This window comes from Coffea arabica, chromosome 2e (genome assembly GCF_036785885.1).
Source record: "Coffea arabica cultivar ET-39 chromosome 2e, Coffea Arabica ET-39 HiFi, whole genome shotgun sequence".
NCBI lineage: Eukaryota > Viridiplantae > Streptophyta > Magnoliopsida > Gentianales > Rubiaceae > Coffea > Coffea arabica.
The window spans coordinates 75759291-75781857 of NC_092313.1; the positions used below are offsets into that span (position 1 = coordinate 75759291).

At 36.2% G+C, this 22567-nt stretch overlaps 4 protein-coding genes across 9 annotated transcripts; 3 read left to right on the forward strand and 1 right to left on the reverse strand.

Moving 5' to 3' along the window:
- Window positions 1–1816: 1816 nt before the first annotated feature.
- On the forward strand, window positions 1817–3293 carry LOC140037112 (RING-H2 finger protein ATL67-like). Its single transcript, XM_072081225.1, has one exon. The coding sequence runs from the start codon at window positions 2253–2255 to the stop codon at window positions 2901–2903; it is 651 nt and encodes a 216-aa protein (XP_071937326.1). The 5' UTR covers window positions 1817–2252; the 3' UTR covers window positions 2904–3293.
- Window positions 3294–3415: 122 nt separating this feature from the next.
- On the forward strand, window positions 3416–6006 carry LOC140037111 (probable methyltransferase At1g29790). Its single transcript, XM_072081224.1, has one exon. It carries the CDS (start codon window positions 4827–4829, stop codon window positions 5877–5879), a length of 1053 nt encoding a protein of 350 aa, XP_071937325.1. The 5' UTR covers window positions 3416–4826; the 3' UTR covers window positions 5880–6006.
- A 3190-nt stretch (window positions 6007–9196) lies between these two features.
- On the forward strand, window positions 9197–11692 carry LOC113728138 (reticulon-like protein B2). Its single transcript, XM_027252660.2, has 5 exons — window positions 9197–9619; window positions 10267–10447; window positions 10533–10674; window positions 10960–11029; window positions 11154–11692. Exons 1-5 carry the CDS (start codon window positions 9391–9393, stop codon window positions 11321–11323), a joined length of 792 nt encoding a protein of 263 aa, XP_027108461.2. The 5' UTR covers window positions 9197–9390; the 3' UTR covers window positions 11324–11692.
- A 577-nt stretch (window positions 11693–12269) lies between these two features.
- Window positions 12270–21210, reverse strand: LOC113728135 (golgin candidate 3-like). Of its 6 annotated transcripts, none has more exons than XM_072081227.1 (16): window positions 21035–21210; window positions 20711–20945; window positions 19241–19339; window positions 18392–18484; window positions 17591–17722; window positions 17171–17309; window positions 17010–17083; window positions 16405–16572; window positions 16220–16291; window positions 15960–16103; window positions 15326–15622; window positions 15087–15152; window positions 14595–14797; window positions 13870–13924; window positions 13399–13584; window positions 12270–12817 (listed from the first exon to the last, which is right to left on the reverse strand). In XM_072081227.1, the coding sequence occupies exons 2-16, from the start codon at window positions 20924–20926 to the stop codon at window positions 12488–12490; spliced, it is 2274 nt and encodes a 757-aa protein (XP_071937328.1). In that variant the 5' UTR covers window positions 20927–20945; window positions 21035–21210; the 3' UTR covers window positions 12270–12487. The 6 variants fall into 6 exon arrangements, with proteins under 6 accessions (XP_071937328.1, XP_071937327.1, XP_027108457.1 ...); XM_072081226.1 differs by having other exon boundaries at window positions 12270–12336; window positions 12463–12817; window positions 20711–21210; XM_027252656.2 differs by having other exon boundaries at window positions 15960–16097; window positions 20711–21210.
- Between the last annotated feature and the right edge of the window lie 1357 nt (window positions 21211–22567).

Sequence of the window (22567 nt, forward strand, 5' to 3'; positions counted from 1 at the left end):
AATTATTTTATTTGTATTATAAAAGTATTTTTAATTATTTTTTATCTCATATATATATTATATTATAAAAAATTAATATAATTATTATTTTAAATAATTTCCTATTGAAACACTAATACACTTGGATCATGGGAGGAGGGAATGAATCTATTTTATGTTGGCAGAAGAGCCAAGATGTCTCTAGCATCCAACTTGTGTAAATTAACACCAAATGGTCGGTTTAGTTTTAAAGCGAGTTTGCATCTGGCAGTGAATGCCTAACATATTTGTTTGAAAAGGACGAAACTTAAAGGTTTCATTTGCTAAACAACTGTGACCCAACCGCCTTCTTTTTTTTTTTTTTTTTTAATGGGAGGTGTTTTTGGTGGGGGTGTGGGGAGGGGGGGGGGGATAAATACAATGCCAAACTGTTGGCTAACTAGCAATACCAGTACCACTCAAGTACTCATACGGATGCCACCATATATAAATATTTAGAAAAGTACCATACATAAATATTTAGAAAGGTGTATAAATGTAAGGAAAATAATAATTATAATTAGAAAACGTGTTAAAATGTAATGAAAGATAATAATGGTTAGCGGGCATCTACATTATAAATTAGATATGATTTAAATATAATAATGAATATCCAATTAGGCACTCGTTAGAAAACTCTTTTTAATATGTGTCACTCAAAGACTTGAAATAGTCGTTCAGCTTTGCCAGTCACAGTAATAAAACTTTTCACGCCCAAGATTACATGGAAGATCAATTAGGGCAGAACTAAGCGCCTGCACTTTTTTCTTTTTATAATTCTTTTAGCGGATCACAAGGGGAAATTGTGTAAAATCAAGAGTCTTTTAGAAGGCTATACAATTTCATATGGTTAGGACTTACAAGCAAACAATCCTCGATCAATTTCAAGAGAAGAATATACCAAAAGAGAAAAAAAAATCATAGTATTGAATGCTCCTCCATTCATTTTGGGTTGATCATGTTTAATTACATATACCTTGAACTATATTGGATATATTATTGTTGAAAAATTATTGATTTTTATATTTTTTTAATAAACTTTTATTAGTTCGTGTATAGTTATAATGTTGTGATCATATGGATGTTATCAATAAATGAGTTTGGACTAAATCCAAATTGGGCTCACAATCCGAATATTTTGTGAGTGAAATATGAGTTTCACATTTATCAACACGAAATTCGGAAGTGGTACTAACTGTATGAGCCGAGACTGGACAAATTAAAATCCAGCTCAAATGGCCCGACCGACAGGTCTACTTACATTTATACACTTTCTCAATTAATCTTATCTTTCCAAAAATCTAATACATCTGAAATATATATTAACGGGTGCCCACGGAAGTATTAATCCTCTTTCATTTTTTTTTTTTTTGTGTACCAAAAACAGACGTGGCACTATGTTCTCCAATATGCTCGCAAATTTTGGTAAAAACAATTTTGGTGCATCTTAAATACCCCTACTTGCTATTCAAATTATCCTTATACATTTTTCAACCAGTAATGCTCATGAAATTTATGAGATAAAGGGGAGGGAGAAAAAAACAGCAGATAAAAATATATGACTACTTGTCCTACTTTCTTATCTTATCAAAATACATTTAATCTCGTGATCTTACATATTTCGTATGTTAAATCACTATCCATTTTCAAGCAAGCTGTCCTACTCCTACTTGCTACTTGCTATCCAAATTTATTTATGTTTTGACCTTCTCTCTTACCGTCTATTTGTGCTGTATAAATAATTGTAGGCTCAATTTAAATGGCCCTCTAATCAGTAATACTACTGCACTGTATGAGAAAATTGAAACGACCCAAAAAAAAAGAGAGAGAGAGAGAGAGAGAGTCAATTTGAAAGAAAGGACTCGAGAAATTATGTGAGTTTTTTTGGACTCCAACCAAAGAGAAAGAAGAAGAGTGGAGTGGAGCGGAGACTTTGAGGGTTTTGGCTCAAATTCCGAAAATTCCAAAAAGAAGCAGTAGCCAAAAAAAGGCAGGAAAGTGATCGCCATCATCCCCACCATGTTGGCCATTAAATGACCTCCTCCGTTTTCCGAACTTCCATTCTCGCCCCAGCAGAGCAGAGCCCCCTCAAACACCCCAAGTATTAAATGCAGCACCCACCCCATCCCCCTCACTCCCCTCTCACTTAACCCAATCCCCCAATTTTCCCCTTTCTCTTTCTTTCTTTCAATTCAAATGGACCATTCCCCCACCCTTCAACCCCTCTTCTCCCAATGTCCACCCCACCACCACCACCCCTACGGCCATTACCACTGTCGCTTTCACCACCTCTAGCCCCTACCACCAAGACCTCTCTCGCCGAGAAACTCGGCGGCGTCGGCCTCGGCTACGCCATCGCCATCGCTTTCGGCTTCCTGGTCCTCCTCTCCACCGTCCTCCTCGCCTCTTACATCTGCTGTCGCTCCGCCGCCGCTCGCCGTCGCCGTCGTTTTGACTCCCAGTCCGGCCGCCATAATCCCAGTAATAACCCCAACGAGACCAGCATCTACCTCCCCCGTATAATCTTCGTAACCGAGGATGAAAACGATGACGAAGTTTCCTCCTCCGAAAACGCCGTCGTTGGACTGGACCAGGCCGTTATTAATTCCTACCCGAAATTCCATTTTTCCAAAATAAACGCGAGTTTTTGTGCGGGGAATGATCCGGTGTGCTCGATATGCTTGTGTGATTATAAGGAATCGGAGATGTTAAGGTTGTTACCGGACTGTAAGCATTATTTTCACGTCACTTGTATTGACGCGTGGCTTAAGCTCAACGCCTCGTGCCCCGTTTGCCGGAACTCCCCGCTCCCGACGCCGCTCTCTACGCCGTTGTCGGAGGTGGTCCCACTTTCCCAATATTCCGGCGGACGGAGGAGGTCGTGATCACGCGCCATTTTCTTGACTCTTGTGCCTTTTGCTTACCTGGGTGGGTTGTTCAACTGCTGATGCCAGCGGTTCTTCCTTTTTTTTTTTTTTTTTCGCTTTTTGTAATTTCCTTCTCGAGAGGGAAGGAGAATTGGATTTTTGTTTTAGGTCGATGTAAAATGCAGAGTTGGGAATACAGTACTATTGGATTGCAAAAAATTCAGGTTTGCAGAGAGTTTGTAGGTGATTCTGATGCAATGCAACCCTTTGGGATAAATCAAGCTGCTAGGGGGAATTGATGTGATTCATGCCTGATATTTATCTTGTTCTCTAGCAGCAGTAGCACTACGAACTGTAAAATTTTCGAGAATCGCCTGCTTACAATCTCTCCCTTCCCTTCCGTTTTAATTGTCTCATTTTGATTGATTGTGCAGCATTATTCCATTTTCTTCATTCGCCCTTTCAATGCGCACTCCAATTCTCCATTATTCTTATTCTAACATGGTGATGGTGCCCATCTATTTTCTTTGTGGCCATCAACGTTAGAATTATGCTACTGTTCCTTCTAGGGGGAAGAGAAGAACATGTTCCTGGACACTTTTGATACGTTAGTTACAAATTGACCAACTTTACTTGCTTTTCACTTTTCGCTTCCTATTGGCATCCAATCCAATAATCTAATCCCCCACCTACAGCATCAGGAAGATTCTAAATCAATCCCAAGTTGTACCTCACTGCTCTGCTGACTAATTCGGGTTACGAGGAGCTGCTACTTTTTCTTCTTTTCTTAATCTTTTTTCTAAGATAGCATTTGCAAGCAAACAGTTCAGGGGCATTGAGCCCAACTAGAGAGAGATTCGATGAGGGGCATGGTTAGTTTGTAACAGGTCAGTAGGTTCTAAGGTGTGTAGGGATATGCTGAGCAAAGGCTGTTAAAACAGTTCGATCGGATGTATTGAATTGTCTCCCAATTTTCAGGAACTCATTTGGCTACAGTTGGAGGAGGTTTTTTTTTTTTTGAAGGAACAGTTGGAGGAGTTCACTGAGCTAAATAATAGTACGAGGTCATAAATAAACTGCATAGTCGGATCTGCTATGTAACTTTAGCTGAAAGCAACTGGTTTTTACCAAATTATTTAAACCGTTGGTTCATCCAAGCCAAGCTTTATTTTATGCTAGCATCATCAGCTAGCACTTGCTCAAGCCTTCTTTTGTCTTTTGCTACTTGAAATTGCGGACTTCTTTAATTGAGTACAAGTCAAAAAGAGACATCATCAAACTATCATGATGAAGCATTTTAACATTGGAGTTGGAGGGCCTAGAAAATCTATCCCTGAAACTGAAAGTGTGTTGGATTGTAAGGAAGTGGAACATGCGGTCTCCAATCTCAAGATGATCATCTCAATTTCTTCATTCTATGGCAGATAATCCGAGTCAGACACAATCCAGTCCACCACTATCAACCCCAAACTTGCAACCCTTTTTCGCTTTTTTCTAGCGTCAAGTCCTGCTTCACAGGAAAGTTCGGCTTGTGAATTTTGATGTGGAGTTCGCATCAAAACTTTTAGTATCTGCAATCTCATTTTGGAAAGTTCGAGTGCTCGTGTCCATCTATCTTCAGAAGAACTCAAAAAGTTCCACTCTTTATTCAGAAATTAAAATTTGTAATCTTCTATCTGTTCTTCTTTCCCCTGGCAAGCCAGATGCTCAAAATAAATATCAAAGGAAAATTCAGGGCATGGAGAGGTTCACACAGGTTTATTATGGTACTAGGTACTGATTTGTATTGCTACCTTGTCAAATTTCTGTTCTCTTAGACCTTCGGTAATCTCTAGTACCTTCTGCAAGTGCAACAACCCCAAAACTTCTAGTAATTATGAAAATGAGATCAAGGCAACCTTAGCCACTCTTACTCAAAAAGTTCAACAAGAAATTGACAGTATGAAAGAATTGACTCATGAATCACCGTCTCCAACAGGATATGCCGTCTTTCTTGCTGATATTTTGGGTCTAGTTGAGTCAGTTAAGATGTCTATGTCTGCCAATTATGAGGCTCATGATCAAGATGGCAATTACAAAGTAGTGCATCCCGTGTCAGGCTCAGGACGAAAAGAACAACATGATGAACTAGCTGACTTCTTTGTGATAGAAGAAATTCGAAAGTACGTGAGGATCAAACCTAACAGACTCAGAAAGCAGAATTTCATAGGGGCTAATGGCACATTCACCAGCATTGGCCATGCTTGTTTTGCCATGAAGAGAGATCTTGAAGAGTACATGGACTATGACGTTGGTGAAATTTGCAATGATGATTGGAAATTGGCTCAGAAGTTGATGGTTCATGGTTGTGATCCCTTACAAAGGAGGAGATGCTTTGCTACAGCTCCTAAGTTATATGGTAAACCATATCCAATTGATCAGTCCTTGTGGACGCTTCGCGATGATCGAAATGTCCGTTGGAGTAAATATAAATGCAAGAACTTTGCTTGCCTGGCTCAGAATTCCACTGGTAAAGGTTTCTTCAAGTGCGCAGACTGTTTTAGCCTTACTCATCATGAGATGTTCCGGTGGATTAAACCCTCATATCAGGATCCGGCTTTCAACCTGACAGCAGATTTTACGATCCCTGAAGTGCTTGAGTTGATGCCAGGAGAAATCAGGATTGGACTTGATTTTAGTGTTGGTACAGGTACATTTGCCGCAAGAGTGAGGGAATTTAATGTCACAATAGTTTCTGCAACAATTAATCTTGGGGCACCCTTCAATGAAATGATTGCTCTCCGTGGATTGATCCCTCTTTACTTGACCATTAATCAGAGGCTTCCCTTCTTTGATAATACTTTAGATTTGATTCACACAACAATGTTTCTTGATGGATGGATTGATTTCGTGCTGCTGGATTTTGTACTACATGATTGGGACAGAGTTTTGAGGCCAGGGGTAGTTCTATGGATTGATAGCTTCTTCTGTTTGGAGGAGGACCTGAATAACTAAGCTTTTAAGATGCTAAGGCACAAGAAGCATAGGTGGATTATAGTCCCAAAGCTCGACAGACATGATCAGGAGGTTTTCTTCTCTGCTGTCCTAGAGAAACTACCTAGGCCATTCTGATCATTTTGTCCAACCTCAAAGCTGCTAAATTTGTCAAAGTATAGGTAATGCGTTTTATCTTTTAAACTGCTATTCCCGTGAAATATCTTTGACAGAAGAGGTCTGATAGCAGTTGAGTATGTGAAGAGTGGGAGAGAATAAGATCATACCTTGATTTGTCACGCCATATACTCATAGAACAAAATACAAGGAGGACTGCATTGGCATTGTTTCTTGGCAAAATTCTTACCAATCTAAATTTAATCGGTTCACGAGAAGTTCTAGTGCCAACAGCATAATGCAATGGAAAGCATTTCATGAGCTGCCATTCTGGATATCTCATTTTTTTCAAATAATATTTCGCTTGCATTATAAACACATTTTTCAACCTACCTTTTTATATTTCCAACCATCTTTTTATTTAACATATATCATATCACAAAAAGCGCTAAAGTAATTACCAACGGATGTTGGTGCAAATGGAAGGGACTTGCATCCCTTAACCATGAGATCTCAGGTTCGAAATGCATGAGGATGGAAAAAACAACGTTGGCAGAGCTTCCCTCTACAAGGGGCCCGACGCGGCTTCGAACAGGATTAATCGTAAACCGTAAAACGGATGCGAACACCTGTGATTAGTACAAAAAAAAAAGTGCTAAAATAATGATTCTAAATAATATTTCGAATAATACTCCATCCAAACAAATAATATGATCCCTGGAATGTGGTAGCGATCCCTGGAATAAATGAATGCATATAGCGTTGTGGTGCAAATGGCTGCTTTGCTGTCTTTTTCAAGAAACAGGGTCAGAAAATAGGATGTTCATAGTGGGCTTTTCTCTTGCAATTGCATTCGTTTGGGGCATGATTTTGCCAGAATATTCGACGACATAAGTTTTCTGTGTCCAGACTTGATTGTCGGCACATTTCACTACCAATTTCAACAGAGCGTCTGTTTGACTTGCATTTTAGCAGGCATTATGGGTTTTCTTTTTGTAGATATCCAAGCTGTAATATGCCCAAGGAATGATGCATGTAACTTTCCAACAAGCTTTTGTTTCCTTTCCAACTGGATCTGAGGGATCGTTATGAAAATAATGAAGCTTGGTCCATGGTAGATCCTTTACATCTTGATAGTACTATTCTTTAAGAAAAGTATCTGCATTCATGGGGGAAAAAGAAAAGAAATGAAATGAAATGAAAGTTGCCTAGTAATTTCTGTTTCTTCTGTTTCATTTTTATATTTTGTGTGCTTCCTTTCTTATCTTGGAACAATAGCTTTCATGTATATATGTATATATTAACAGTGTATACACTATCATGATTGAATGCATGATACATATGTAAAATTTAAAATTTAAATTCAAATTAATTAAACGGTGAAAATATATATACTATCAGTGTATATAATATATATATATATATACTAATTAGGAACGAAAAGTCAAAAAAATTGAAATTACAAAGTAATCTTTCCAAGCTGCAATTGGACATGGTGGGATACTGAAATTTCAATACATTCGGTCCCAATAAATAATATATGTGTTCTCCTTTTTTTTTTGTCGTCAAAGGCTCCTCTAGTTCTCGTCATGGGCATGTGATGAAGCCCAACAACACACCCTGCAAATTTGACCCCAATCACGTCTTCAAGTTGTTAACACGCCGAAATTCAAGGCCTACTGCTTTCTTGCGTCCAAAGCAGATAGATTTTTATGTCCAAAGCAAAATTGATATGAAAAGGCAATCTAAAGGAAAAAGTCACTCAAACAATTTATTGAATTCATTGGACAACAGTTTCAATTACCTAATTATTACTGTATACTGTTAGCCTATCAACTTCTTGTGATTTATTGCGCGATCGTTCTCGCTTCAGAAATTATTCTCAACTAATCCACATTAAAAAATTGCAAGTGAAGAAGAAATTCATTCCACTTGGGTGTGTGAAAATCCAATCTGTACCGCCCAAGCCTATAAAGTAAGATGTCCTCATCCCAGCATCAGATCGACACGTGTCCTCTATCTTACCTGGTCGGTGCCCCCCCCCCCCTCTCGCATAAAGCAACCTTATTATAGCAAGCCATTCCTTACTCGATAGACAGTCCAAATAGCGCCGCCCCCACCCCCACGCAAGAGTTCAATTATGTACTCATTTCCACGTTTGGAAATTTTCATAAATGGTTGTACGTTACATTTTTTGTTTAGTCCCTTGTATTTCATAAATTGGCTTCTTCCGTTTTTTTTTTTTCCTTTTAACAAGGGAGAGGTGAAATTTAAAAAGTAAAACAAATAGTCCAAATAGCATCGCTCCCAAGTCCCATCCCTCAACCTCAGCCTGGCCAAAGTTTCGTTTATGTATTTTTACATAAGAAGAAAATTTCATAAATGGTTGTATGTTAATAAATAATTTTCTTTTATTTCATAAAATACACAGTAGTGACTTCTAACATTCGTTTTCTTCTTCTTCTTCCTTTTATATAATAAGAAAGAAATGAAATCTAAGAAATAGCGAAGAAAAATAAAATTTAAACTTGAGATGTCTAATTATTGGAGTTCAATCTTAATTGTTAACCTCCGGCCTTCTACATTTTAAAAGCATGATATGTTATTGAGCATATATTTTTTTTTACACGAAAAACTCATAACTAAATCGAATGCTAATTTCGATGTGCTAATTAGAAATATAAGTCACAATGACAAGTACATGTACTTCTTTTGAAGGAAGAAATGCACATAAAATTAGTAGCTCATTTCTTCTTAACCCTCTATTATAGTGTATTTAAGAAAGCCAAAGATTGCAAAGTAAGCTCATTTTAACATATATTACCGAGAGAACACTAGCCTTTTTCCATCAAATAATTTACAGCAACTCAATCTTGATTTGATACCAAAAAAAAAAAAAATTTCTAAGTCAAAAGTGGAAAATATACAATGAAAACTATTTCTCGTTATAAAAATAAAAGTGCTGAACTTTTCAATTTGAACCGTAATTCATCAACAAAAGTAGCTAAAATGTGCAGTTCGAATCTAGAATTGATAGGTTCATAATTCTTCGTTAAAAATGAAAAATGTATCATTTCCAAGCCCTAGAGACGGAAAAAAGTTTTTGTTTCTTTTTTGAAAGGAAAAAAAGGAAAAAAAAAGAAAAAAGAGTCCATGGACGTCAAAACCCCCCTGACGCCGTTAATCTCCTCGATAAACCCCACTACCCAAATCTTTTTCTTTCATTTCGAAATCCTCCGGACCTAAGCTTCGGACCGATCCGAGCCACCCCATCTATATAAACCAAAAGGCTCAGCACTTCCCCACTTCCCAAGTTTCCTTTTTCGTTGCAATTTTCGTTTTGAAGTAGAGTGTTTCCAAAAAAATAATATAAATAAAATATATTTTGAAGAGCAAGGGTTTTTGGATACCTGAAATGGCTGATCACGCGGAGGATTTGGACAAGAAAGAAGAGACTTTGATTGAGAAACCAGCGGAGAAGGTTCACGGAGACCATGATTCGTCGTCATCCGCGTCGTCGGAGTCGGACTCTGAGAAGAAGGTGAAATCGAAGCCGGCATCTTCTCCGACTTCGGTGAAGGATAAGATTTTCAGGCTGTTCGGAAGGGAGAAACCGGTTCACCAGGTTTTCGGTGGAGGCAAACGTACGGTTACCACCTAATACACTGCTGAATCTGTTTCTTGTAATTTTTTTTTTTTTTGGTGTTAAACTTTCTAGTTTATTTGGGAGTTTGCAAGTAGTTTTTTCTTCTTTTCCAGATGGTAGGGATCTTTTTTTGGGAATACATGACTGTATCTACTGCCTTTAACTCTTTTCTTTTTAATTTATTAATTCCTATAAATTAATGCTTAAGGATCTAAGATGCATAGTTAAAAAAAATGAAATATTCTGTCTTCTTGAAAATATAAACCGTCTAAGCATGGTTATATAATCCATTTACTGGTTTTGTTGAATAAAAGAAAGATCCTGTCTCTTATTTATTTATTTTTTGGGTGAAAAGTGGTACCTATTTTAGTTGATTGGGGTTATATTTATTGCCAACTAGAACAGAATATCTGATGTTTGAGAGAAATTTAACAGTTGGGTGATATATAGTGTAAGGATTATGTTTGCTGCAGTATTAGAGTGAGAAATGGGGAGGTTCGAAGTTAAATAGAGGTGAAAAGTCGCCTCCCGGTTGTTGTCATGTGTCCTGCGTAGCCAAAAGCCATTTGCATATGCAGGAATTTTAGCATGCTTATGACATCATCTATGTATGAGAATTGATTGGTTTTGCGTACTTTGGTGTAGCTGCTGATGTTTTCTTGTGGAGGAATAAAAAGATTTCTGCTGCAGTCCTTGGAGGAGCTACCGCTGTTTGGGTCCTTTTTGAACTACTTGAGTACCACCTACTTACTCTGGTCTGCCACATTCTGATTCTCGCACTAGCAATTCTGTTCTTGTGGTCAAATGCAACAACTTTCATTAACAAGTGAGATTATTCCCTTCAAATGATTAATGTTTTACCTGGTTCATTACCTTTCTTATTAACTGAGCTTGCCTGGTTTTTTCAACAGGTCTCCCCCACGTATTCCAGAAGTTCGCCTTTCAGAGGAGCCATTCCGTCAGGTTGCTGCTGCTGTTAGGTTTGAGATTAACCGCGCTCTTGCTTTGTTGCGTGAAATTGCGTCTGGGAGAGACCTGAAGAAGTTTTTGGCTGTAAGCTATTTGTCATACTGTGAAATTGCTGGATCATTGGATTTTAACATATGCTTCTTTTGCGTGTTATGCGTGTGTAAGAATTCATGAAAATATTAATTGAGTAATGCCTGTTGAGCGGTGTCCCAATTTTAAATAAGCTACACCACCATGTACTGCAATAAACGCATGTCATGTTTAAGCTTTTTATCATGAGGGAGGTTTTTCTCATTCTGCAAATCTCTCTACATGATCTGCGGACTATTGATACTCATAAGGAGAAATTTTGTTTTTTGGTTGGGCCAGGTTGTCTCTGGATTGTGGTTCTTCTCAATTCTTGGTAGTTACTGCAATTTCTTGACACTGTTCTACATCAGTGAGTACAACGGAATATGTGCCCTTACTCTGTTTTTTTTTTTTTTTTTTGGTCTTTCACATTTTTGAAGTTGATGTTTGTCCAATTCTTTAACTGGGGTGATGTGTTTGTTGTCAATGAACAGCTTTTGTCTTGCTTCACACCTTACCTGTACTCTATGAGAAGTATGAGGATAAGATAGACTCATTTGCTCAGAAGGCAATGATTGAGATCAGGAAGAAGTATGCAGTTTTTGATGAAAAAGTTCTGAGCAAAATTCCAAGGGGACCTTCGAAGGACAAAAAGAGAGCATAATTGTGGTGATTCACTCATCTTTGGTACCAGCTATCAGCTGTGGTTTCTCAAGAGTAGCTTTATTTTCTCTGCTTTCTTAAAGCGTGCTAGTTTTATCCCCGGCTCAGTGCCTGTGGCTTGTGGCTTGGGAAGAATTTACTGATCTGATGGGTTAGCTGCATTATTTTTTTTTTTGATGGATACCCTACTTGTAGCAGCAGTAAGCTCGATAGATGGTGGTTACTTTAGTCACTAGACATTCGCACTCAGAATTTTGGAACCCTTGTTTGTCTTTCAAGCTCCTGGAATACTGGACATTTGTGCGGGAATATAATTGTCGAACGCGTGCGATGTGGATTGTGGAATTAACATGTATAGGTTTTGCCTGAATTGTTTTTTATGTTGAAAATTTGGTGCCGCAGCCCTTGTGAAGATGTTAACAACCCTTCGTCAATGTTTGTTTCTTTGCGAAGGGCTCATTTTTTTTTAAGATTTGGGTGTAATACAGACACACACTTCCCGATTCTTCTATTTGGCCGGATTGGGATCACACAGTTCCAAGACTCGGGAGAGTCCAGTGCCCCGGTCGCTGCTCGATATAATCGATCCAAACGGAGGACCAATTGAACGAGCTAGCGTCGATCCCTCTTCCTATACGATGGATCCAACCTTCCATCCTTGCGTACACTTTTCTCTTGGGCAAGTTTTAGGAAGAAATAATTTTACCCAGTGACGCCAACCAACCAAATGCTCGTTTTTGGTTTAGTTATTTTTTGGTTTCCAAGCAAAGGATTTTCAGGTAGGCGGCAGTGCGACGGCTACCAGACTCTAAGTAAATCCCGCTTAATTTTGTCAGCTTAGACGTCTGACAGCACCCTCTATTGAGCGGGAAGGAGACGGGATAATTCCGGAAAAAACAAACGGAGGATATCATGGTCATGTCTAGTGATGATCCAAGAGTGTGGTGTATCGCAAGTGTTGGCAATTTTCACTTTGAAATCATTCTTGAGATATTGTTCATTTACATGCACGGCCTACACACATCACAAAATACTGCACCCGCTTCACATGTATAATGGGGTAAAAGAATAGAATGATAGAATGAACCAATTGCAATGACTACAAAAAAGGATACATGGAAGAAAACTGAGAATTTGTACCTTTCATCAATATTACGATAGCAGGTTACGAGTATCTTGGAAGCAATCTTGAAGTCTGAGTACCGGGTTCAGATATGGAAAGAGGTACTGTCGAGAACTCAGAATTGGTACTTTCAGACTGCAGGATGGTTCCGCGAGGTGGTGTGGTGGTAAAATTTTGATCTTGGGGAATACTTGATCTACCAAAATTTGGAATAGCAGTTGCAGCACCAGCTGTTTGATTCGATAAAGGTGCATTATTTGACGAACTTGGACTCCCATTGGTTTGATTCTCCTTGGATGCAGCAGCTGATTCTCTTTTTTCTCTCTCTTCAGTCTCCTTGAGAAGAAAATCAACCCACAAGTCTGTAAAAGACTGGATGTATTCCAGCAAGCAAACGAGTAACCCAGATCAGAAAACTAGAACTTGGAGAGAGACATCATATGTGATGGGAATCCAGACATGCAAAGGAATGTATTCAGAAACAGAAGCTCTAGCACTAAGAAAACTGATTTGGTTGAAAATAAAATAAAAAATGAAAGATATCGGACTATGATGGGCAATTATGCTTGTTTGTCCCATTAGAACCTGATTAGCAGCCTAAGACTCGAATTGTGGGACCCAGCACCCAATAAAATTAGTTTCTAGAAAAAAGATCCAAATTCCAAGTAATACAAAATACAGAAATCCGTCCCAACATTAACTTAAATTGGTGAATAACAATAACTCAAGAAAGACCTTGGCCTTGGACTTGGCGTCGCATAAAAAGTCAACATCATAATTATCAAAAGCAAATATAAATCTTCTGCATGGGGTAGGGAAACAACATACCAGCTAACCGTGGCAGTTATCTAAGCCATGAGTCCAAGATGACCATCAGTAAAGACCAGATGCAAAAACACAAACACCCATATGATTATTATTTTCTTGTGCTCGGGCAAAAGGAACAAACTTACCTGGTCATCAGATCTCATGTTTGATGAAGCTTCAGACGAGCTACTGCCAAGAATGCCACCTACTAGACGTCCAGGGAATCCCAAGACACCTCGAACAACACCTTTACCTGCTCCTTGCTGAGCAATGCCTATTCTCTGCTTGTCTTCATCAGAAAATCCCAGCATGCGGACCATTAGATCCAAAACCTGTGAGTCATTTAGAGCAGTGATCACAATTTGTGACCATGACAATGAGTCACAGCTATTGGTTGTCTCGCAATCTAGTCAAGGCTCTTATTTGGCTCCAAGATCTATGATTTTTTACTATAAAGAGCATGAAAATCTGATCCAAACAACTCGAGAAGAAATCCAACTTAATAGCTTATATTTCCAATAGTTGCTTTATTAATTCACAAACTGAGATCCAGATAGTGTTTCAAAATTCAAATCCCAGCTGGCATTTGCTATTATCTTGTATTTGAAATATCATACCTCTCTGCTGTGGTTTCTCTGGAAGTAGGTCACCAATAGTTTGATTACAATCCGCCTGTCAAAGGTGCCACTTGTCAGAAAAAAAAAGTAATAGAATTGGCAGAGAAATCATTAAGCAGTCTATGCATCAATTGCCGCCAAGATTATTTTAATAGTTGGTCCCATGAGTTTTATAATCTGCAAGATGAGCCAGTAGTTGAATGATTGGAAGATCTGGCTTGATGGTGAAATTGGCATTATGATGAATACACATATATACTTGAGTAAGCAAACAGAGGTACCAAACATGCAAATAAGATGTGAATGAGCAAATCTCAAATTACACTCCGCCCAGTTTGGAAAACTAGTAAAGGGTTCACAAGGATCATGATCCAGAGCACACCATTCATTCTAAATTCTATAGAAGGTAGAACAATCAAAAGAAGGGACAATTTGTGGACTTGAGAAGTTGGCATTTTCTCATAGTAATAGAACCGAAGAGGGAATTCCCTTGCAGATAAAGAAAGAACATGGTCTCCTGATTTATTTAATCTGAAAACCAATATTCTAAGAAAAGGGCAAAAATCTACTAACGCAAGCAACAAATTGAGTTGGGATTCGTTACTCCACCACAGGTAGATTACATGCCTGGTCAAAGAATTAAACACCTCAAACGAAAGAATTTAAGAAATAGCTCTACTATATATCTAGATTCAAATGAATTAGAATTAGGGTCAAAGTATAACCTATCAACAAGAAAATCAGAGTCCACGGACATCCTATTCAGCCTTGTCATACTATGCTCAAGGGCACGACGTAATTTCTCATTATCTTCCTCAAGCTTATAGACTCTGTTCTTCCCTTCAGCAAGCATCCTTTCAGTTTTTGAAAGATTAGCAACCAATTCTTCCTTTTCCCCCCTTAATGTATCTGCTTGTTGATAAGCCTCCTGGCAAGACATGGACACTTTCAGATATAAAACTTCACTTTTTTTTGTCTTCAAACAAAAGGGGAAAGGAGAGAGGGTTCAGGTGGCCATGTCAAATAAAATTCATTTGAGAACTTGTTTCAAATTCATAAATTTCCAGAGAGTCACAGAAATAAGACAGTAGCATAAAGATTCACACGAGCTTGAAAGACACAACAAACCTGTAAGGTAGGAGAGGACAAGTGATCCAGTTTTAGCAGAAGATATAGAAATGAAATCTCAAACTAATCAAAGGGAAAAGCAAAAGAACCTTTAAAAGCCCAGAAAGTCTAGCTGATTCTTCTTTTGCTGCAGTTAAATCCTCTCCCAAGCGTTCCTGAACATAAAGAAACAAGCAAGCTATGACAGAGAAACACAACACTAGCGAAACTAGGAAATCATATCCTTTTATTCTCGACCCCTAGCCATTAATAGGTTTACTTTCAGAATATAAAAGGGCACATCTCTTTCTGATCTTCTATGCATCTCCAAGGAAGCCCATTAGTTTACCTTAGCTTCAATTTCAGCATAATACTGGCCAAGAGCAGTTTGCAGGTTAAGTACTTCAGCATTCTTGGTCTCAATCATGGTCATACAACTGCGCAGTTTCCTATTTAGCTCATCAATAGTTTCCTTAGACTTCTTAATTTCATTTTCATACAACACTTTAAGTTCTTCTTGACTCATAAGAGCCACCTTCAAAGATTTTTCCAAATGCAATATCTGAGACTTTTGATAATCATTACTTGCTCGTAGTTCTTCAATAACCTTGACATCCTCATCCATCTTTTCAGCCTCCTCTGATTCCTGAAACAAAAGAACAGTTTCATAATCACATTTGCCTGCATATATGAATATTTAGTTCACCAACCATTTGAAGTATGCAATAAGTAGTTGTGGCAAGTAGTTATTTCAAGCTGCCAAAACAATAAAGCATGATAACTGCCGATAAAGCCATATCGTAGTCTTTAAGTGTCTAAGCAATGAACACCAAATGAAAGAAGAAACTCATAAACTTGGATCTGATAAAAAGGAATCAACCAGACCTATAAATAATTAGAGCAGAACAAAAATTTCCACATTAGAGAAGTAAGAAAAGTACTGCAAAAAATGGTAGTGGCTGCCTAAAATTACATATTGTAACCTTGTCTAGTAAGTGCTGCTTAAGACGGTTAAGTTGTTGCAGTGCTTTTTCCCTCTCTTGGCGTGTTTCCTTCAAATCCTTCTCCAGCTTTTGGAAACTTACCTTCATTTCTTCCATCCCAGGTAAACCTTCTGATGACTGTACCTTTTAGACGAGCATAATTAGCTTAGAATAAATCAAAAGAAGCATAGGGAAGAAAGAAACTATTAGATTGCAAGCAAAGAGGTTACTAGTTACTACTAAAGTTGAAATGAATGCACCTCACTCTGATGTTTGTATGCTGAAGTATCCCTTCTTGCTTCCAGGTCAGCCAGAAGTTCATCCTTCTTAATCTAAATGGAAAGATGAACATCATAGAAAGAATGAGATCCAAAACAACCAAGTAGAATGAAGATAATCAACCGAGTAGAGTATCTTTTTCAAGCAATTAAGAGAATACTGCAACCTTAAGATCTCTATTTTCTTTCTCTAGGTCTGAAATTGTTCTTTTCAAACTCTCCACCATGTTATCAGTTTCATCATTGTCTCTTCTGTGCAATTCCATTTGTAATCTTCTAATTTCAGATATCTTTTGGCTCAACTCATCGCGAACTTTTGTCATCTCTGAGGCCAACTGTGAAAGAAAATAGGAGTAAATCTCACACATTAAAAGAAGCAAGCAGATCCTTATTGATGTTGCAATCTTGGAGAAGACATCAAGAAGACAATGGGAAATGAAAACTGCAAGTCTATGGTAGAGTGGTGGCTTGTCACCACAGTCCAGCCTTCCATTGCACTTCTGATTAAATACAAGGTATATTCTCAGACAAACACACACACACACACACACACACACACACACAGAGCAGCATAAACCTCCCTAGGGAACTTCAAATTAGATTACAAGAATAGATCACCTTTCATAAAGGAGTTTACATTATGGTGTACGCTAAACAACAGAATGAACTATGTGCATGCAATAACATTCCAGTAAAAGAAATATATGAACTGCCATCAGGCACAAATACAGCTTAAAAAGAACAGAAATTAAAACAGAAAAAAGAAACATACAGAACTCACTTTATCCTTCTCCACTTTTAATGAGTTCAATTCCAGCTGAAAAGATCCACTCAACTTCTGTTCCTCTAAGAACAAGAATTATCAAATCACTTATTCAAGTTGACAATATAGTACCATAACTATATTTGTATTTGCTAAAAATCTGGGCATACCTTCTAATCTTACTTTCATATTTTCTGAATTGCTACGTTCTCTATCCAGTTCCATCCCCAATTGCTCTACTTCTGATTCACGACTTGCTTGAAATGCTGCCAAAGCCCTGTTTTTCTCTTCCAGCAAATCTATGAGCTCCTAGAAGCATGTATACATCTGTTATCAAGTTTATTCATTACCAAAAATGAAGGGCAGAAATGCAAAGAGAAATATTTGAACAATGAGATTTCAATCATGTAAGAAAGGACAAGTATGTCTAGTAGACAAACTTATCAAGAGCTCAGCTCCATTAAGTATACACGGCAGGTTCAACTATAATTCTTCTTAGAAAGCCAAAAACAATGACAAGGAGGATAGTGGAACAGAAAATTGGCAAAAGTTGTTAAAAGTTCATTTGGGTTACATGGTATGGCTCATACCTTATCAGCACCTCCAATTCCATTGCTTTGTCCATCCTGTTTAGGCATACTACCATTCTGTGATATGCTTCCAACTGCACGATTTTTCACCATACTTTTACTCTGGCGATTGGGTGACTGGTCACTACTTCCCTAAAGATTTGAAAACAAGATCAGTCTACCAATGGCAGGTAAGAAGTTCCTCTTGACATCTTTTTACACAAAAAACCAAAGGACAATGATAGATATAAACTGAATAAAAGGAATAAGATTAAAAAAAATGGCATGAACAGACTGCTGATTCAATGTAGTAAATGTCAACTAATTAAGAGCAGCAGTTAAAACCTAGACATACATATAAAAAATATTGCTCCTTTGAAACAAAATAAAGTTACAAGATCTCCATATCTGTAGGGGTGGGAGGACCAACAATTCCACTGTCAAGTGCATCAACTGACAAAGTGAACGATAAAAATCTATACATTCAAGGTATTCAGTCTTGCATAATTTCATACAAGTTTCCGGCATGAACAATTTTATACATGTTTAGCATCTAGCTCTTTGAAATACTGCCAAACTAGTAGATTACTAGATTTCACACATTACCATGGAAACCACCATAATTCTCTAATAAAGCTGGAAAAATGACTTCATTCGTCTTGTTAATGGAAACAATGAGTTGTTACACCAACATCACTGAGTTCCCAGTTGACCAAGAAAAAATAAAGGTTCAGATACATAATTTTACAAGTTTGCACCTTTTGGATATTGCATTATTCGACTATGTCCTACTATACATTTCCTCTGGGTATCAACACTTACCTTGGTGGTTCTAGATGAACTTAGAGCAGCATTTGTTGCATGGAGATTTTGCTTCAATGTCCCATTTTCCTCATTCAGCCTCAAAATTTGATCCTGTCAGATGAGATCTTTTAGACGTAACAACAGAAAGCACGTGTACATTAGATTTCCAAAATTATGATACTTGGAATCAAAGTAACATAACTTAGAAACCCCCTACTAGACAAAGCCCACAACTAGAATGCAAACCATGAAGGACCATGAAGCATCAAACCATCAAATATTGGTATATGAAGATCATTAACTCCAAATACAAAAGATGCAAAATAGTTTGGGGTAATGAATATCAAATGTTTCAAACACAAGGAACCGGGACTGCAAACAAATGATAAAGAACAAAGAGAAAAGAGAAAGAGCAAAGCCCAAGTGACCTCAAAGTACCATATTCTTTTTAAAGAAACAGAATCTTCAAAAATCAGATTAAGGAAAATACTACAGCAAGGTCATGGGAAATTGCCTTGATTGAGCCTTCAATTTCAAATTCAAAGTCAAACTCCCCACAAACCTCTAAGGTTATTTTAAAGCCTACCATCTGAAAGAACCACATACCAGAACAAGAAGGTTGAACAATTGAACCAAATTTGCTGCCTTAAACATTCTAATAAATGGACATTAAAATCACTGCAGATGACTGTACTGAGGTTGCCGTGAATCCCTTTACAGTGCAAAAATTAACATTTTAACTCGAGTCTTTTTCTTTTCCTCTATGCTGGGAAGAAGTTAGGGACTGGGGTGGGAAGGACAAGATAGGAGGTTTTAGAGTAAAGAATGTAAATCGTATAAAGACAAAGTATCAAGCAACATTATGACCTCTTTCTCCCTCAGCAATGCAGCATAATTAACGGACAATGCTTTGATTTCTGCTTCAGATTCCCGAAGTCTCTTAATTTCTGCTTGACACTGTTCAATCTGATTTAACAATAGGAAAAAGAAGAAACATTTTTTGAGTCAATGAATTGTTTCCAGTCATCTTATTGTATCCCAAAAAATACAAGCAATTCTTAAATAATAACATGAACATGTTCATATATCCCCACCAGATAAAAGAGAGGCTCTATAATCTGCCTCCAATGTCAAAATAAGGTTAACAGTGGTTTGGAAGAAGGTATCAACATTTGGAAGCAAGAATTAACCTGAAGCTATAAGATGTTACTCAGTAGCACCTAGGATGCAAAAAATGTGAAGTGCAAGCATGAAAGAAACATTCCTGAAAAGATATAAGCAAGAGAGCTCCAAATGGTAAACTGCATTTAATACCCGATGTTCCTTAAAAAGCTTCTCAGGTTAATTCACATAACAAGTTACAGAATTATTGGCTCAGCAAATGCAACGGGCATGGAAGCTTATATGGGGTCAGTTTGTCTTATTGAAACTGCATCATGAGTGGGACAGTAAATTTGAAAGTGGAGAATTAATTTGATGATATAAAACAAATTCCAAGGAGTTTCAGGATATGAAGTCATGTTATTCTATGAGGTTCACGCTGTTATGACATATTGTCCCAATCAGTTTGAATTAGGTATCCATTCTCAGCAACAGAGTTCCATCACCCAACTACTAAGTACTGCATATTGAATTCACAAAAGGTTGAATTTTGCAGTTAAAATAAAAATGAAAATTAGACAATCAATGTTCCTTTATACATAAACATAATATCTTCCATTTACAGCACACTCAAGGAGACCATCCTCACAAGATAGCATCAAACTTTCCTTTCACCCTCAATTCTTCTCTAACTTGCATATTATAGAATGCAAATCTCCCTTCAGTCAAGTCATTTTCTCTCTACTGCAGTCTAACGGCTTAATTATGAACTTTGTGTACGTGATCCATTGGATTAATGAATTAAACCACCATCTGTTTATAGCAAGAACGAACTTACTGAGCCTACTGACCCTACATTTCACTAGGTTCCATTCTCCTCCTACAACTAGTGGAAAATTCTAAGCCACCTTTAGCATCAACTATATCAGGCAGCCAAACCACATTGCAGCCTCACAAACTAATTCTTGCATGGACATCCATCACAAAAATCACCAGTTGGAAGCATTGATATAACCCACTATACCAAGTCAATTAACATGATAACAACAATTTGCAGTGTACCATAAAAATATTGCACCAAATATTCCGCATCAAGTTAATTTCCGAGTTAATCCTATCATCCAAACAACCAAATCAAACAATTTAAGAACATTACATACTTATTTCTTTTTCTCAAGGGAGGGAACCCTAAATTTCAAAATCATACAATTTTGCATTCCACAGAGAGATAAGAACCTGAGAATGATAGGGGGAATCGAAGCCGTTGGCAATGGGAGAATGTGTCGGTGGTGGTGAGATTGAATTGGCAAAATTGTGCGAAAATCTTCGATCGGACATTGAATTAACTTGCCGATCAGGGGAACTATATCCGGAAATCTCCTCGTCGTCGTGGTGAACATCCGAAGCTATTTTATTGAGATTTTCCTTCAAATTAGCGATTGAACTCCACATATCCCCAAATAAATTCCTACTAAAAAATACCCACAAGCAATAGCAGTATGATTTTTTTTTCCTTTCTTTCTAATTCTGCTAGCTTATCAAAAGAGAAAGGATGCTTACACTTGTACGATTATTATTAACGAATATTCTGTGATTGATTTGGGGGGAAAGAGCTGAGAAAGGATATAGACTCGGGAGTAATATTTTTGTAATCCAATTTAATTGAGGGAGGGAAGAAGAACCGAATTGGGGTAAGTTTTTAATTAATTTCTAGGAGTTTTAATTGAAGGTAGGGTAGATCTGAAAATAAATTACCTGTATGAATTAATTACTAAATGGATTGTTGAAAGAAGGCTCAGGCGGCGTTTGGTAAGAGGGTATCGGATTCGGGGAATGGAATGAACCCCATAAATGGTGTTTGGTTCACTGGAATGAGAATTGAAATCTTGGAATGATTTCTAAACATTTGGTATTTCTCCGTTCCCAAGTATTTTGGTGGGTTTTGTCCGATTCCCAAGTTTGATTCCAAGAAACAAATCCAATTACATATTATAATTATACAATGATATAATTAATATTTATATATATTATATATTATAATATATACATATATATAATATATTATAATTATAATATTAGTACATTATATAAATATATATTATAATTATTTAGTTAAATATAATTATATTCATATAATATATATTATAAATTTATTAATATTATATAATAATATATTTATAATATATATGTATATTTATAAATGCATATTATATGTGTATATGATTATAATATACACATGTATATAATATTAATAAATTATATATTTATATTTATATTTATATTTATTATTTTAAATACAATAATATATAATAATTACTATATCTAATATTAATATGCATTATACTTATATAAAATATGAGTACAATTAATATTTATATATTATATAATTATAATTATGTATTTATTTTATAGCGTTTGTATAATTATAATTAATTATATATAATATTTAATTTAATTAGTTACAAACTTATAATAATGATGTTATTGTATTATATAATTATATATTATAATTATTTAGTTAAATATAATTATACTTATATAATATATATTATAAATTTATTAATATTATATAATATTATATTTATAATATATATGTATATTTATAAATGTATATTATATGTGCATATAATTATAATATATACATGTATGTAATATTAATAAGTTATATAATTATTATTATTATTATTTTAAATATAATAATAACTATATTTAATATGTAATATATTTTATATTTATATAAATTATTATTATAATTAATATTTGTATATATTATATTTTTATATTTTTATATTATAACATTTGTATATTTATATTTAATTATATATATAATATTTAATTTAATTAGTTACAAACTTATAATAATATTATTATTATTTATATGTATTATATAATGTATATTAATTTATGTAATATAATTAATATTATCAATTATACTAATAATTATACATGTTTACTAATAGAAATTATTAATTAGTTAGACTAAATTTACTAATACATTTATACTAATATATTTAATTAGTGAAGATTTCTTATATCCCATTTACAAAGAGCCAATAACTATCATTTACGATGGGGTTTATAATATATTTATTA